The sequence below is a fragment of the Artemia franciscana genome, chromosome 15 (genome assembly GCF_032884065.1).
Source record: "Artemia franciscana chromosome 15, ASM3288406v1, whole genome shotgun sequence".
NCBI classification, from domain to species: Eukaryota; Metazoa; Arthropoda; class Branchiopoda; order Anostraca; family Artemiidae; genus Artemia; species Artemia franciscana.
This window is the reverse complement of record NC_088877.1, coordinates 2237086-2252808: the sequence shown is the minus strand read 5'-3', so window position 1 is coordinate 2252808 and position 15723 is coordinate 2237086. Positions and strand designations below refer to the sequence as shown.

General features: G+C 37.3%; 1 protein-coding gene across 1 annotated transcript; it reads left to right on the top strand.

Annotated features, from left to right (window-relative positions):
- The first annotated feature begins 1727 nt into the window (after positions 1-1727).
- On the top strand, positions 1728-9848 carry LOC136036651 (uncharacterized). The gene is made up of 3 exons (XM_065718950.1): positions 1728-1758; positions 4539-4962; positions 8894-9848. Exons 1-3 carry the CDS (start codon positions 1728-1730, stop codon positions 9846-9848), a joined length of 1410 nt encoding a protein of 469 aa, XP_065575022.1.
- The last annotated feature ends 5875 nt before the right edge of the window (positions 9849-15723 follow it).

Here is a 15723-nt window from a genome sequence, read left to right as displayed (position 1 = left end):
TCTCTACTCTCTGTCTATGAAGCTTTTAGACCAGGACAGTAAGCTATATTTTGCCAAAAATGGTGCCAGGCTAGGAGGGTTTGGATCCCGATCCTGAGCAGGGTCAAGTATTTTGGAGAAGACAAAAATGTCCGAGTCGAAAGAGATGTGGTTCTTAATCTGGACTACCACTTCCTTGTAAAACTCTCTCACGGTAGAATAAACCTTAGCAACTTCGTGGGATTGGCATTTTGTCCTAGACGCAAAAAGGTCAGCCATTGCTGCCTTGGCATCTAAGCAAAGGTAGACCTTTCGCAGATCTAAATAACTGGCTTCGTCTTCAACATCAATTTTCATGATATCGGTACAGCTCCTTACTTCGGGAGTATTCATACAGTTTTTCAACAGAGTTTTCAATAATTGAATGACTTCGATTTTCAATCGGTAGAAAAGGGTATTGAAGTCGTTCAAAACTCCCATTACGTAGTCATGATGATCCCAATTAATGGATTTTTCAGGGCACTCAGAACTAACTCACAGCCGTGTGTCAGATCTTCAAAATTGGCACTGGTAAAACACAGGATTTGGGTATTCGACTGCTCTAGAATATCTAACACAGTTGTGTACCGCAAGGTATCTTGTTGGAGCTGATGCCAATATCTTGTGGATCCCAGTCTCTGAAAACAATTGAAATTCTTTCAGGGCAGCTGTATACTTGGCACTCATATTGAAATAATTGTACATATGACGACACAGGTCTTCTAGAGCCTTCGTCAGTTTCTTGCAGGCGTATGAGGTGCACAGATGAATGGAATGACAAGAATGACAACTGGACTTTGCTATTAATACCCAAGGGTATATTCATTAAATCACAGTCGCCACTGAGTTGTTACCACCCATCATGGTGTTCATGGTATCACTACAGAACCCAACCCAATTCTGTAAAGGCACTTCACTTACTCTTAAAAACTCCAAAGTTTCCTCCAGTCTTGTGAAAATGGAAACTGCTGATCCGTTTCAGCACTCCACAAAATCAATGACATCAATATCCGTTCCCAATTTGTTGTTACAAAAGGAAATATATACATCGAGCTGTTTCATGGTTCCCGCATCCGTCTATTCGTCGATGACCAAAGAAAAAGGTCTCACCTTCATTTCTTCGACAACTTTTTGCTTGTAGTAAGGATCGAGTCCCTGACGAACAACATTCACAACTTTCTGCTTCCCGAGACGCATTTTATCAAGGACCGCTTTGGTGGCATCGTTTTCAGCAGGGGAATCAACTGGTCCGAAAGAGAAAAATGGCAGGTTGTTGCTGACCTGGAATGAAGAAATTTTAGCTTCAGTCACAAGCACAGACGGAAAGTCCTCATGAACCCTGTACACTGAAATAGCAGAAGACATATCTTTTGGGGTCACTATGTTTTAACACGCACAGAAGTACAAGCATGGGCATCAAGATCTGCTTCACCCTTTTTGCAGGAAACCTCAGCGTTACACCACAAACAGATTGCAACTTTCAATTTTCTTTTCAATTTTCTTTCTTTTTATATCCTGAGCTTCATTGGAGTCTGAATAGTCTGTGTCCGACGTTTCTCATGAGCCTGAGGAGTGTTGTTTGTTACTGGACAACACAATAGAATAGAGAATATAGATAGAGAATATTAATAAAACAGAGAATATTAAGAAATACTTCGCAAGTGGAATTTCTCAAAACTTATGATTTGATCTTCTTTTTGGAATCCAAAATGAAAGTGAGAATTATCGATGAAATCATAGGTAAGTCCTTTTGTCTGCGACCAGTGATTCACTCAACCTCTTCCGAGCTCCTGGAAATTATACCAAATAAATTACAAGCTTCCAGTTATTATACCAAATAAGTTTAGACCAAGAACTTGTTTGGAATTACACCGAAATGTTTTTGTATCAAAAGATGCTTCATCTTGATTCACATTTCATGGTGTAAGGACCATGTTTTGGATATAACCATTACTAAAGGATTATAGTCTCTACCTGACTGACAGCTAATATTTTGATACATTCATTCAGTGACCAAAGGATTATAATTTGAGTAAGCGGATTATCTTGCTACTTGAGTGAAAATTTCCTTGGGAACTGTGGATTTTCGTGGATTTTCTTATTGATATTTTCATGATCAGTAACCTATATAGTATAGGTTAGAATCAAGCAGTGTGAATATAATCAAAACTATCCGATATATGTATAAAATATATATTGGCAACTGCCAGTCCGTGATTAAGGGAGGGTCACACATCAAAGCTTACCCTTTGGTGAATTAGATTCATACGTGTTCTTCAGTTATTTTTCCGTAATTTGATTAATCTTATTGAAGAAAATAAATACTAGTCTAGCCATGTTGAGGAACAATTTCGGAGTTTAAAACCAGTGTTGCCAGAGAGGCGTCAGAGCTTTTACGCCAAAGACGTCAAAAGTTGATTTGGATGCTTTATCGCCACTGAGAGTTGGCAAACTGAATGTTGTGTGATTAAAGGCTATGCTGAAAAAGCATCAGCTCGATGCTTCTGGCATTACAGCAGAGTTGGAACTACAGGTGAATTTGCTTATGATAGGAATGCGGTCAAAGGAGGATGGTCTAGGGTTGTCTGCTGTCGAGCAAACAACGTCAGCCGTTAGAGCTGTTAACCTGGAAGAGTGGCACTCACCAAAATAGTCACCGACCTCTAAGAAAAATCTTACCCATGCAATGGAGCTGGAAGAAAAAGAAGCAGAGATACAGCCCCTCTTAGCAGTATCCGTGACAAAGATTCGGTTATTCAACTACAACAAAAGCAAATTAATCAGCTAGTATCCCTTGTAGCACCTGAACAAAAGACAGAGAAGAATGTGACACTGTCTGTGGCTTAAGACGATGTTGAGACTACAGCCAATGCAGCAAGAAAGAACAACAGAATCTGTAGATATTTCTTAAAATGCAAGTGTAGGGACGGCAAAGATTGCAAGTTCTCTCATCCCTGCAAACCTTATCTAGATATGAAATGCACCCAAAAAATTGCATATTAGGCCATCCCAAAATTTGCAGACATGGTTCATTTAAGCAGTGCCCACAAAAGAAAAGTTGTAGGTTCTTACACATCCTAGATTCCCTAAGAGCAAACCGACAAATTAGCCCTAGACCTCTTGACACTGCCTAGTACAAAAATAACGGTTCAGATTTCTAGCCTCGTACATTATTCTCTCCCATCGCTCATGACCAATTTACCACCCCTTTTTTCTTGCAGCAGTAACAAGCCACAGCATTCAACCCAGCCCAGTTCCCCTCCAAATGGAGTATGACGAATCATTGGGTGCCCCTGGGCAACCCTCCTGCCCAACTATGCCCTCCTCCCTTTCCCGCTTCAAGCCACAGCGCAACCAACTGGGGAAACTATCAGAAGCCAGCCTTAAGCTACCCACGATAGAAGCTGAATTTTCCTCTGTCATGCTGTTGAATGTCCAGTCAGAACAAAAAAGATCAAGGAACTGGACGTTTTAACGCGAGGTAAACAGATAGACGTGGCCAGCTTCACCAAAACGTGACTAGCAAATAGAAATTGTACTCAGCATCGATGGATTTAACGCTACTGCTTACTTCGAAAGTCGTTAGACCAATAGGAAGTCATCCATGGCGGAGGTGTTTGTTTTTTCTGTCGTAATAATATGCCTAGCCGAGTACTCGATCCACTAATACCCAAGTCCCTAGAGCTGGAAGTGCTAAGGGGCTGAGTAAGACCTTTTTTCTACCAAAGGAGGTGTTATCTTTAATCTTTTGAGTCGTATACTATCCACCGAAAGCACCATTCTGAAAGACTAGTAAATTACCTACAGTACCCAGTTGACTATTTTTGGTCAAAATTCGCCTCTGATAGTATTGTGATATGCGGAACCTTCAATTATATTCAGCCTTCTTGGTTAGAGACCTGTCTATCACTGAAACAAGTGGTAAAGTCTTCAACCCGCGGCAGTAACTTACTTGACATGGTCTACAAAGAGCCGAAAATAACAATAAGCATCGGCCTAAGTGAACAGCTAACAGTAATTTGGAGACTGTCACATTTGCCACGTCGAAAGGCAATTAAAAAAACAGCAACCTACCTACCGATCAAGGATGAACAGATTTCTGGTATTATGGAAAAAATAGAACTACAGAACTGGACCTTCATTTACAGACAACCGCCCGCTGAAGACATGACAAACACCTTTTGTGACAAACGCTTTCTGAGAAAGATAAAGTATGCTCGAAAGCAGCACGGCCGCTTAACTGTACAGTATCTTCTATCTTCGACCCCTAAAAACTTCATAGCACGGCTAAGAACATTCTTGGCTGAAAGCCCGAAAACGTCGAACTAACAAACAAAAAAGGAGAGGAATTTACCGCTAACGATATTAACGATGACCTTTCTACAAACTATACAAAATTTTCTGGCCTCACATCACTTCCTGGCCTCCCGAGCATCACTGAAATTCTGGTCATTGAAGCAAAAACCATCCAGACCACTTTCTGAAAACTGGACGCGTCAAACTGGACGCCTCATTTCCAGGAGAGCTACCGATCAAACTGATCAAGGTATACAGGAATGATCTTACGGTACGGTTTACTGCCGTAGAAAACCAACATTTGAGTGAGGGCACCTTCCCAACAAGATTCAAAACAGCTGTTGTCAACCCTATCCTGAAAAATTCAGCCGTAGAATCTGCAAATGATTTAAGGCCCATCTCAAAGGCATCGATCATCTCTCAAGTCCGGGAAGGAATTGTCTTCAAATGGCTCTTAGAAGATATTGGCGATCAGCTTGATCCTCGGCAATACGGCTTCCGTTCAGACCACAATATTGTGCAATACCTTATTCGCCTCATTATAGATATCCTTGATCATCTGGAGAAAGACGGCGCTTACATTGACTGCATCATCGCAGACTTTGTGAAAGCATTTGCTTGCTGGACAACACAGTTGTTATCAGCGAGGTAACATCTCTTAAGTAAAGGAAAATCGTTTTGTGAATGGTTGGCAGCTTTTTACAAACCGAAAACGGAATGTCCAAATTTCAAATGGCGAAGTATCTGATCTTAGGGAGCTGACACGAGGTGCAGCAAAAGGGTTGAAGCTAGGTCCTTTAGCTTTCGTCATAGTAATCAACAAGCTTCTGCGCAAAATCACTAAATGCTACAAATTCGCAGATCACCTGTCCACTCTCCTCCTCAGACTACTCTCATAGAGCATACAGTCAGATCCAGTTCCTACAGTAATGCAAAAGATCGAAGAAGAAGCAAACCAAGTAAAGATCAAACTCAACCAGGAGATAACTGTCTTGTTCAGGGTTAACCTCTTTAAATAGCCAGTTCCAGACCCGACATGCAATGGACTGAAAGCTGTAAAATCGCTGAAGATTCTTGGTGTCCATTTGAACTTTTGACCTCAAATGGAATAACAACGTATCTTCGATTGTCTCTAAAACTACCCACCTCTTTAAATCTTTTGCCTACCTTTGCCGTTTTGGCATGACAACTCAGATTATGGTTGTACGCTACAAATCTTACATTAGACCGCTCAGAGAATATGCTTATATAGTGTGGCATAGTGCACTGATCATTGACTAAAGCGACAAAATAAAAAGATTGCAGAAAAGGGCCTGCAAAATAATATTAGAAAGTAGTTATGTTGACTACGAGACGAGCCTCCAAGTTCTAAGGTTGGAGTCTTTTAAAGAGAGAAGGTATAAATTGGTTGTGGATTTAGGTCAAAAAATAGATTTGTTCATATAGCCTATTTTGGATTTTGTATAACTACCGACTCCCTGTAAATTTACCGAAAAGTTTTGCTATCGAAAAACTCCCGAACAATTTTAATAAATTTTAGATCTCCAGCCCAAAACTTAACCGAATCTCAAAAAGGTGGGGAGTTACACCCATTGCAACACCCCTGGTTGCTAGGAAGTGACTCCCTCTCTTCTGGTGGCTTCCCTTGACTCGTCAAGGAGTCCCCGAGAAACAACAAAATATGGCAATAAGTTTGGGGGCGACTTTTATGGATCGTTTCCTTATAAACAAAATTATCATTCACAATCTTGATAACTACCTTAAAGTACAGTTAAAACACAAAAAAATCCCCTCCCCCAACTGCTAATGGGATTTTGGAATGGAAATAACAGCATTTTTCCGGGTCCTTTTTTTTTGCATGCCAAGTATCATTGTCTAGCATCTAGCTGAAGGTGCCCGAAGTATCAAGAGTTGGACAGAAAGACAGACGTTGTGATGCCATGTTATGGTACTTGAGCAGTCCAAAACCAGACAAGCGTAATTAACATAAAAACTCATCATGGTCAGGACAGTGTGCGTGGACACGCTAAAAAGAAACTTCAATGGTATATGACATTTTTTTAATACTTTTTGGTTATGAAAGGACACAAAGGTGGTAACAATGAAAAGTATTTCTGCCAAAAAACAGTAGCGGCGCACTGCCATTTAAAAGGCGATGGCTATGGCGCACCAAATGAAAAACAGCGGTGGTGCGTCGAAACTTTTTCGGCGTCAGTGTGCCGATGAACAGCATGGCATTAGAGTCTACCTCAAACTCCACACATAGTGCCCACAGCCAACCCGGTTCTGTACATGATTTATCCAGAGCATCTGTTTTTATTCACACAAAGTTACATCTCGATCTCTCCAGTCTAAGCCTGTCACGTATCCCCTCCTCCAAAAAGTTGTCAGATGCAGTCCGGACATGCAAAGTATCACCAGAGAATACCCTCTGTTCAATTATTAGCTTTCACTTGAATCCGATAACCTGTTCCAAATTTACGCATGACTCAATAAGATAAGATAGATAAGATTTATGCATCACAAAACACACATACAATTTTACATTTTACCATTCCCCCAAAGGCTCTTTGGCCTCTAAAGAAGGGGGAAAATAAACGAGTCACTTACTCATAGAAAAAAACAATCAAATAATCACTTACAGAGAGAAGAGCAAAAAGGAGAAAAAAAGAAAATCTAAATAAAATAAAAGCTATCGAAAACAAAACTAAAATAGACTAATACATTGAAAGAAAACAAAACTAAATAGAATAACAGATTGAATAGACTAAATTAATTAAGAAGATCAGTAGATAAAATAGACTTCAATGAAACAATAATAACTATATATACATACATATATATACATACATATATATATATATATATATATATATATATATATATATATATATATATATATATATATATATATATATATATATATATACATATATATATATATATATATATATATATATATATATATATATATATATATATATATTCATATACACACCTATGTGCATATAAGAACAGATAAAATACAACAGTTCGTGGTAACGAACTGTAGTAAGGAGCGACCTGGCTCAATAATAACCGAAACTAAGAAAAATGGAATTTTGATACCAATAGTTAGATATATCAAGAGAATTGCATTTTTATGCTGATTTTAAATATATAAGTCTCATCAAGTTTAGTATTACCCATCAAAAGTTAAGAGCCTGAAAAAATTTGCCTTATTTTAGAAAATAAGGGGGAAACCCCCTTAAAAATCATAGAATCATAACGAAAAGCACACCATATTATTCGGCGTATTAGAAAACCCTACTGACGAAGTTTCAAGCTCCTATCTACAAAAATGTGAATATCAGTATTTTTTGCCAGAAGACCGATCACGGGTGAGTGTTTGTTTGTTGGTCTTTTTTTCTTTTCTTTTTCCCAGGGGTGACCGTATCGACCCAGTGATCCTAGAATGTTGAAAGAGGGCTCATTCTAATGGGAATCCAAAGTTGTAGTGCCTTTTTAAAGTGACCAAAAAATGGAGGGTACCTAGGCCCCCTTCCACGCTCATTTTTTCCCCAAAGTCAGCCAATCAAAATTCTGAGATAGCCATTTTATTCACCATAGTTGAAAAACATAATAACTATGTCCTTAGGGACGATTTATTCCTCTGCAGTCCCGTGGGAGTGGCTGCAAGTTACAAGCTTTGACCAGTGTGTACATGTAGTAATGGTTATTGGAAATTGTACAGACGTTTTCAGGGGGATTTTATTGGTTTGGGGGGGGGAGAATTTGAGACGGGGTTATGTGGGAGGATCTTTCCAGGAAGGAATTTGTCATAGAGAAAGAGAATTCCAATGAAGGGGGTCCGGGATTTTCTAGCATTACCTAATAAAAAACAATGAAAAAATAAATATAAAAAGTTTGTCTACTGAAAGTAAGGAGTAGTATTTGAACTTGAAACGAACAGAAATTATTGCGAATATGAGCGGTTTACCTCTTCCTAATACTTTGCTCTTTATGCTATAGTATATTTAGTAATTTCAACTATTTTTCTACAGCCTTTGTGATTGTGGGATCAGTCTTAAAGAATTGGGACAAAATTAAAGATTTAGTGTAAACAACGAAGCATTGTCAAGGGGGTGAGCCCCCTCATATAAGTAATAAAAATATTTGAATATAGAAGTTTGTGTAAGTTACGTATATTTTTTACCAATGAAAACGTTCGTAAAAAAATTAAAAGTTTTTGTTGCCTTTTTAAGTAATTAAAAATTTTAGGGCAACCAGGCCTCCTCTCCCGCTCCTTGTTTCTCAAAATCTTCTGATTAAAACTATGAGAAAGCCATTTAACCCAAAAACTAATCCATATACAAATTTCGTTTTAATTATTTATGTGCGGAGAGCCAAAGTCAAAACATGTATTAATTCAAAAACGTTCAGAAATTAAATAAGAAAAACAAGTTTCTTTTAACTAAAAGTAAGAAGCGACGTTAAAACTTAAAATGAACACAAATTACTCCGTATATGAAAGGGGCTTTTCCTCTTCAACGCCCCACTCTTTACGGAAAAGTCTTTTGCTGTTTTTTACTGTGCTAAGACCGTTAGAGTGTGACCAGACAGGAAAAAGGATTATAGCAGCTAGTCATGATGTACGCCGAGCGTTCGATTCTGGCGTCCATGCTCAGACACTGTCGTGTGCGTTCAAACGTGGCCTTGACAGATCAATCGTCCTACCACTCCGAAATTTATATAATAAACTGCAGGTTAGAACTAAAGTCCTGACGATTGATGGTCCACAAATTTCGACTGTAGTAGTTCCTGTAGAAAAAGGCATACGGCAAGGTGCAGTTTCTTCCCCTTCCCTTTACAACAATAATTTTTTAGAATCACGAAAAGATGTTGAGATGAGTTTTGTGTTTAAAGGTAGAGATATATCACTGTTAAATTATGCCTATGATATACTGAATTTAAGCCATTCTTTTGGGATGATAGAAAAGAACTTTGATATTCTAAGAAACGCTTATTCCGAAATAAACCTGTCTTTTAACGAAAGTAAGAACGAAATTTTTGTTTTCAACCGTCAAAGCTCAGATGACGTTCCTTATATCCGACTTGGAAATAGTGTCGTGAAACCAGAGCCTAGTTTAGTTTACCTCGGGCTCCCAATCGGTTGTGATGTGAAATCTAGGAGATCACTGCTAATTGAACATTTGACCAGCAAGATCCGCAGATCTTATGGCCTACTCATATATATCAAGACAAATTATAATAGACGTATCAGAGCAAGACTTTTCAATGCGCTGGTGCAGCCACATGTTATTGGTCTTTCCCCGTTTTGGGCTCTATTAACCGATCGGAATAAACGTACCATCCAGTCGTGCTTTTACCGTTTTTGTAAGTTCTTGCTAGGCCCACCACCCTGGACTAGAAACTCTTGGATTAATGAAAGATATGGCATTCTTGATCCATACCTGGCCATCCAAAATCGGCTTTCTCGTTATGTCCGATCTCTGTCCAAGAATAATTTCCTGTATGGGGCGATGCTGCCATAATTTTCTTCTTCTTATATGTTATCTCTCTATTTTAGTTATATTTTCTCTTGTTATTTATGTATTATGTGGGACAAGTAATTAGTTTCTTTTTTGGTCGTTTTGTTAATTTTGTTTGCTTTTTCTTTTCCCCATAGGGTTATCTTTGTGGCTATTAATAAATGAAGAATATATTAGCGAAAGATGAGTGGCGTTCTATACTGTGTTTGTAAATATTTCTAGTTGTCAATACAGCTTTACTTTGTCTGTTCTACTGATCTGTTAGTCTATTTTATTATACTGTTTTTCTTTGTTATATTAGCTTCATTGTGCTTGCCATTGATGATTTACGTGTACTTTTGTTTTTACTTTGTTTATTACTTTTTTCTCTGTACTCCATCCACTGTTTATACTTTTGTGTGTTTGTGGATAATAAATATTATTATTATTATATGCGATAAGGTGACACCCTCTGATCCAAACCTTCTGTCTCTACCGAATCATAGCCCTCATCTTTCACAAAATCCTATGAAAGATGTGATTTTGAATTTTTCGTCTGATTTGAATGATTCTGCTAAACCCAAGCAAGCAACTGACCAAGTTTGTGGGCACCAAGCTGTGCAAAGTATCAAGCCCTCCAGCAATAAGCTGTTATTTTGTATTGAATAAATTTGTGTGAAAGATTCTTGTGACGTAATCCCCGGCGGACTGAAGAAACGCCAAGTCAAGTTAAATGAAATACCACGGAATACTGAAAAGTATACAGGGGAACTTTGATCTTGATATATTTAAGAGCTTTGACAGTGTGATCGATGTGAAACGCATAAGAAAATTGTTGGCAGTTAAAGTAACTTTTACAGATGGAATCGCACTCTCAAATGCTTTGTTGCTCGGCATAAAATTTGTTCTTGGTATAAAAGTAGGAAAGAAAGTGTTTTGATTTCATATGTTTGTGGGACTACCATGTTTTTGCTACGACTGTCAGTCTTCAAATCACACATTATCAAACTTTGAAAGGTCTGTGCGCTGTTCTTGTTGTTCTGCGCAGCAATAATCTTCCAGCTCTTCCCCCTGTCAAGTAGCGAATCAGAAAGGTGCCAACTGCGGTGGTCTCCATGTGTCATTTAGTCTTAAATGCCATACCCTTTGTGAAGTCCTGTCTAAGAAGAATAAAATCCCTAAATGATTCAATTGAGATACTTAAGCGCATACTCCTTTGATATTAATGGGGCTAAAGATAAGGACCACACAATTAACCAGAAAATGTCAGACTACGACTTTTTATTTCTTCAAGAGCAGCTTCTCCCTCCTGTCAGTGTCGATTCAGCGCGAAGGAGCAGCGCACATATGTGCTCACTACCAACACCCAGTAAACCAGAGGGAGACCCTCCGCTGGTCTAGCTTGCATCGTTAAGCAAAGTTCACTGGATCTTTCACCTCCCTTCTATCAATTATATGATAATTTCTTTGCAATAAAAATAGTTAATATTATAATTTTGTGTGCTCATCAATGTTTACCTGCGACGTGTCCAAAAACGCATTGCTTTCCTCACTCGGTTTTCCAGCGCCTATATCTCTGTGAAGAACCTGGTCACAGACGTAAAAAAGCGTGGCTACAAATGGCTTTTTATCGGTGATTTCAAATGTGATGTGCTTAAGTCCAACCGTACTGACCTAGTCTTAGATTGCCTCCTAAATAATTATCGAATCGTGGAAAAGACCTTGATCTCAGTTACATTCATAACAGTGGGATTTTATATAATATTGATCATTGTATGTGCTCTTCTGCTATATCTTGTTTAAAAGTACGCTTAGATAAAGATGGACGTGATTATGACCGCTTACACCTAGCCACTACCGTCTCTGTGAATCTGACTAGCTGTAATTTGGTAGGCACAAATGCAAAGAACAGGGCATTACAAAAGGGATTGGTCGAATGCTAATAATGTCTTATAAATTACTACTCTAGCTGGACTCCTCGCTGATGTCTTAGTCCCATTCTACCTTCTATGTACTGGCGTTTTCTCATCTCTTGCTCGTTTGGATTTTAATGTGTATTATTGCCGTATCATTGAATGCTTAAAAGGTGCTGAAGACGTTGATGTGCTTCTAATCTGAATGAATACTAATACCCCAAGTTCTCTCTGGAAGGAAGATCATGAATTAAAATCTGTCAAGAACCGTGCTGAATTATGTCTGACTATGTCGATCGCATGCGGATGACCAGAGAGAGGACAAGTGTTTAATTTAAAACAAAGGTCTAAGCTGGATTTCAAACAGTATTTACCCAGTGTTCACTCTAACGGATTGGATTTTCCTAAAGATGCAGCTCTGTGAAGACTTGTTATCAATTGAGCCAAGATGAATTGACCGGCTGACAGTGGTGCCTGTGTCTCTAGTGACGCTTGGCTGAATCATTATAAAGGGATTTTTGACGTAATTATTATTATTTGCATTGTTTTTTCACAGATCGTTGCTCTAAACGTTTGCCCATAAGTTCCCAACAAAAAAATTTTGTTCCTGTTTCCCTTGCAACTAAATGATGTAGAGCACGAGCACCTTAAATTAAAAGGCCTGGACTCTGATGGTATTTGTGTGAATCACTTGAATTTAGAGTCATGTGCTTTGATATCACATTTACAACTATTTTTCCAGATGTGTTCGTCATCTTTCCTTGTTCCAGGTTTATTTTTATATGGAACGATCACTTTTATTTTGAAACACGGAAAAGATCCCTTGAATTTCGATTCTTATAAACAAACTAAAGTTACCTGCAGGTATTTTAACATATTCTTCTGCCACATATTTATACAAACTCTGAACTTGATGAGAATCAGTTCGGATTCAAATCAAGTGCTGGTTGTCAGCATGATCATCGCACACTAGCTACTCTATTACAGAATGCTTAGACCAATGGTCATGAACTTCCAATTTATAAGCCTGACTTAGCTAAGGCGTTTGATTCGGTTTGCCATGCCCAGCCTTGGGATTATCTTACTGTATTAAGAGTTAATTCACCAATTATTGTGTTTTTGCGTTTTCGGTATGGTGATTCTTACGTTAGACTGAAGATTCAGCCACAAGTTTTTGGAAATGTTTTTGTTAAGTCAGGTGTTCAGCAATGTGGAGTTTTATCCCCATATTTTTTCAAAGTGTTTAATTGTCATGTATTGAATAATATTAAATCTCTATATTTTCTAGAATACACCAATGTCTCCTACGTTGCTTACGCAGATGATATATTGTTGATCAGCTGAACAAAATCAGGCCTAGTCCATTCAATTGATTTGTTTTTTTATCTTTTTTCTTATATTGGATTAATCCTGAATATTGATAATTGTGAATAATTGGCATTCAATGTAAACTCACCAGCTGCAGTTTTTGTACTGCCATACGGGTCTACTTCAATTTCAAGTGTGAATGTTATTAAGTGGTTTGCTATTAATATTTGTAGTATGTTCTCTATGCTCCATGGAAAAGCTCTTGTCAACATTAAACAAAAGCTTCATATAGACTACAGGAAAATCGTCGCTAATCGTCGTCGCTATTCAAGTCGAGTACTCGACCGTCTTTATAGTATATTTTTGATCACTCCGTTTTATTTATGTCTGCTATATATCCACTGCTCAAGAAGAAGAAATTAAAATCAATTCGGATTATGTACTTTCGGTACCTGAAGTACCTATTTTATTTGCCTCGTCCTTACTGTAATTGTGCTGTTGTTAGTAAACACGGTGCTACGGATATTACTGAGTCACTCAAAAAATTAAATACTATTTTAGCTTATAATGCTGTTATTTATCTAGGGTGTTTCCACCCGTTAATTAGATTGTTTTGCTGTCAGTAATTGTGCATTATATTTGTTTGTATTGAAGTCTCTTTATGTTTCTTTTTTTCCAGTACTATGCTTCTGTTTTGTTGTTTTGTAGAGGGTTAAAAATAAATTATTATTACAATTAAGAAAATGAAAACACATGAAACTTATTTTGTTTTCAGTAGAGTGTAAACTTGTTCTGATCTTCATAAAGCATTACTCGGATGAATATTACTTTTGCCTTACTCGGAAGAACAGGGTTTCAGCCCTACTAATCTTAATTTTGGCTTGTTTTGAGTTTCACTCGGGAGTTTATTGTAATTTTGTCCGTTTTGAATTTACTTTATTTATGGGGATTTGTGGTAGTTTCACAATAGGAAAATTATTTGACTTTAATTTTGACCATTTTAGGTTTAATATAGCTCTTTACTTTTGTTTGAAAAGATATTTCTTGAAAAAAGCATTTAATTAATGTTTTTTTCGTTTTTTATTGACATAGTTTTCTTTATTAGAAGAAAATAAATTTATCAATATTTTTGTTTTTCTTACAAAAACTAAACTATTGAACTTGAACAAAATAGGATATTAATTCCTGCAGACTGGAGCTCTAGTTCCATACCAAAAGGTTGTAAAATATAAACAGGACAAGTAAACAGGAAGTGGCTACAAGTTTCACTTTCACCACTAGCGCACTCTCCGCCTATAACTTTTCCAATTTTACTTAAGAAATAATTGAATCGGCAACGTTGAATTATAATTGACATTAGCTGGTGTGTAATACTTATTTTATAAGCAGCTATTAAATGATCTTTTGATGGAAAGAATTGTATTGGCCGTAAACTCACTCTATTAGTGAAACCTTAATACCATTTTTATAGAGAGCAATTTTCAATTTTCGTCTATCTAGTGGAAAGAGAGCTGAGCTATCATCTGACTGATCATCCAAAAAACTTTTATAACCTCATCTGTATATGTAGTGTGTGATTTTGGCCTGCTGGATATTGGGATGACTGGTGTAGACAGTTCTGGCCAATATTCTGGTCTAACCTTTTTTGCATAGTGCATAATTTTTAATTCGTTAAGTCTCAAATCGATTAGTAAAACTCCTACTAACGCTGTCAGTATATCAGTTTGGGCGTTGCGGAGAGATTTTGTAATTAAAATCAGAGAAAGCCTTTGAACTGAGTTTAGCATTCGGACATAACATTTTTTGTTTAATGTTGTAAGCCATGCAGGAACTGCATATAAAATCTTACTCTCTACAACCAACAGGTACAAATTTTTGAAAAGCATAAGGTTTTGGCTCCCAAGTACATTTAGCAGCACACATCAGTCTCACAGAATACTGTTTTGCTGATTTTGTCCTGTTTGAATATGTTCCGTCTAGAGTAATTTCGTGTTCAAGGTAACTCTTAAATATTTAGCTTTTTCTTTTGCTTTAATTGCATTATCGTTAGAAATAAAGTTCAGGCTTAGGAAATATTCGTTTACTAGTGAAAATAACTGCTTCTATTTTCTTTGAATCAAAAACTAACTTATTATTACACACCCAAAGATCAAAGATTTGATAAACCCCAATTACGTTTAGTCTTGCCCGCAATAATAACCAATACATCACCAGCATAAGCTTGTGTGTGAGAGTAAATGGGCAAATTTTGATCTAATATGTCATTAATATTGATTTACCATAAAAATGGTGATAAAATTCCACCTTGTCGACAGGATTTCTCAACATTTAAAGAAAACTCATTATTATATGATACAACTCTCTCTGATAGATAGCTATGCAACAACTTAACCATCCAAATTCGGCATCCGAGATGTTTGAATTTATTCACAATGCATGAATGCCAAGCGTTGTCAAATCTACCTCGGGTGTCAAAAAAAAGGCACAGCGTGAGAAGTTTTTATTGTTTTTTTTTCAATATTTGTAACAAGGTTATCTATAGCATCCAAAGTACAATGGCTTTTCATGAGCCCAAATTGGTTTCTCGACATACAATTCTTGAAGGCCAAGTAATCAAGTTTATATATGATTAAACGTTCAAAGACTTTCCATACAATTTGATAACAAGCTGATTGGGC

What these genes read in the sequence shown, in the direction of transcription:
- LOC136036651 (XM_065718950.1), top strand. Translation starts at nt 1,728, where the DNA reads ATGAAAGTGAGAATTATCGATGAAATCATAG. An exon ending in AATTATCGATGAAATCATAG is followed by an intron (nt 1,759 to 4,538) that starts GTAAGTCCTTTT and finishes CCTCATTTCCAG; the next exon opens with GAGAGCTACCGATCAAACTG. An exon ending in ACACAGTTGTTATCAGCGAG is followed by an intron (nt 4,963 to 8,893) that starts GTAACATCTCTT and finishes TACTGTGCTAAG; the next exon opens with ACCGTTAGAGTGTGACCAGA.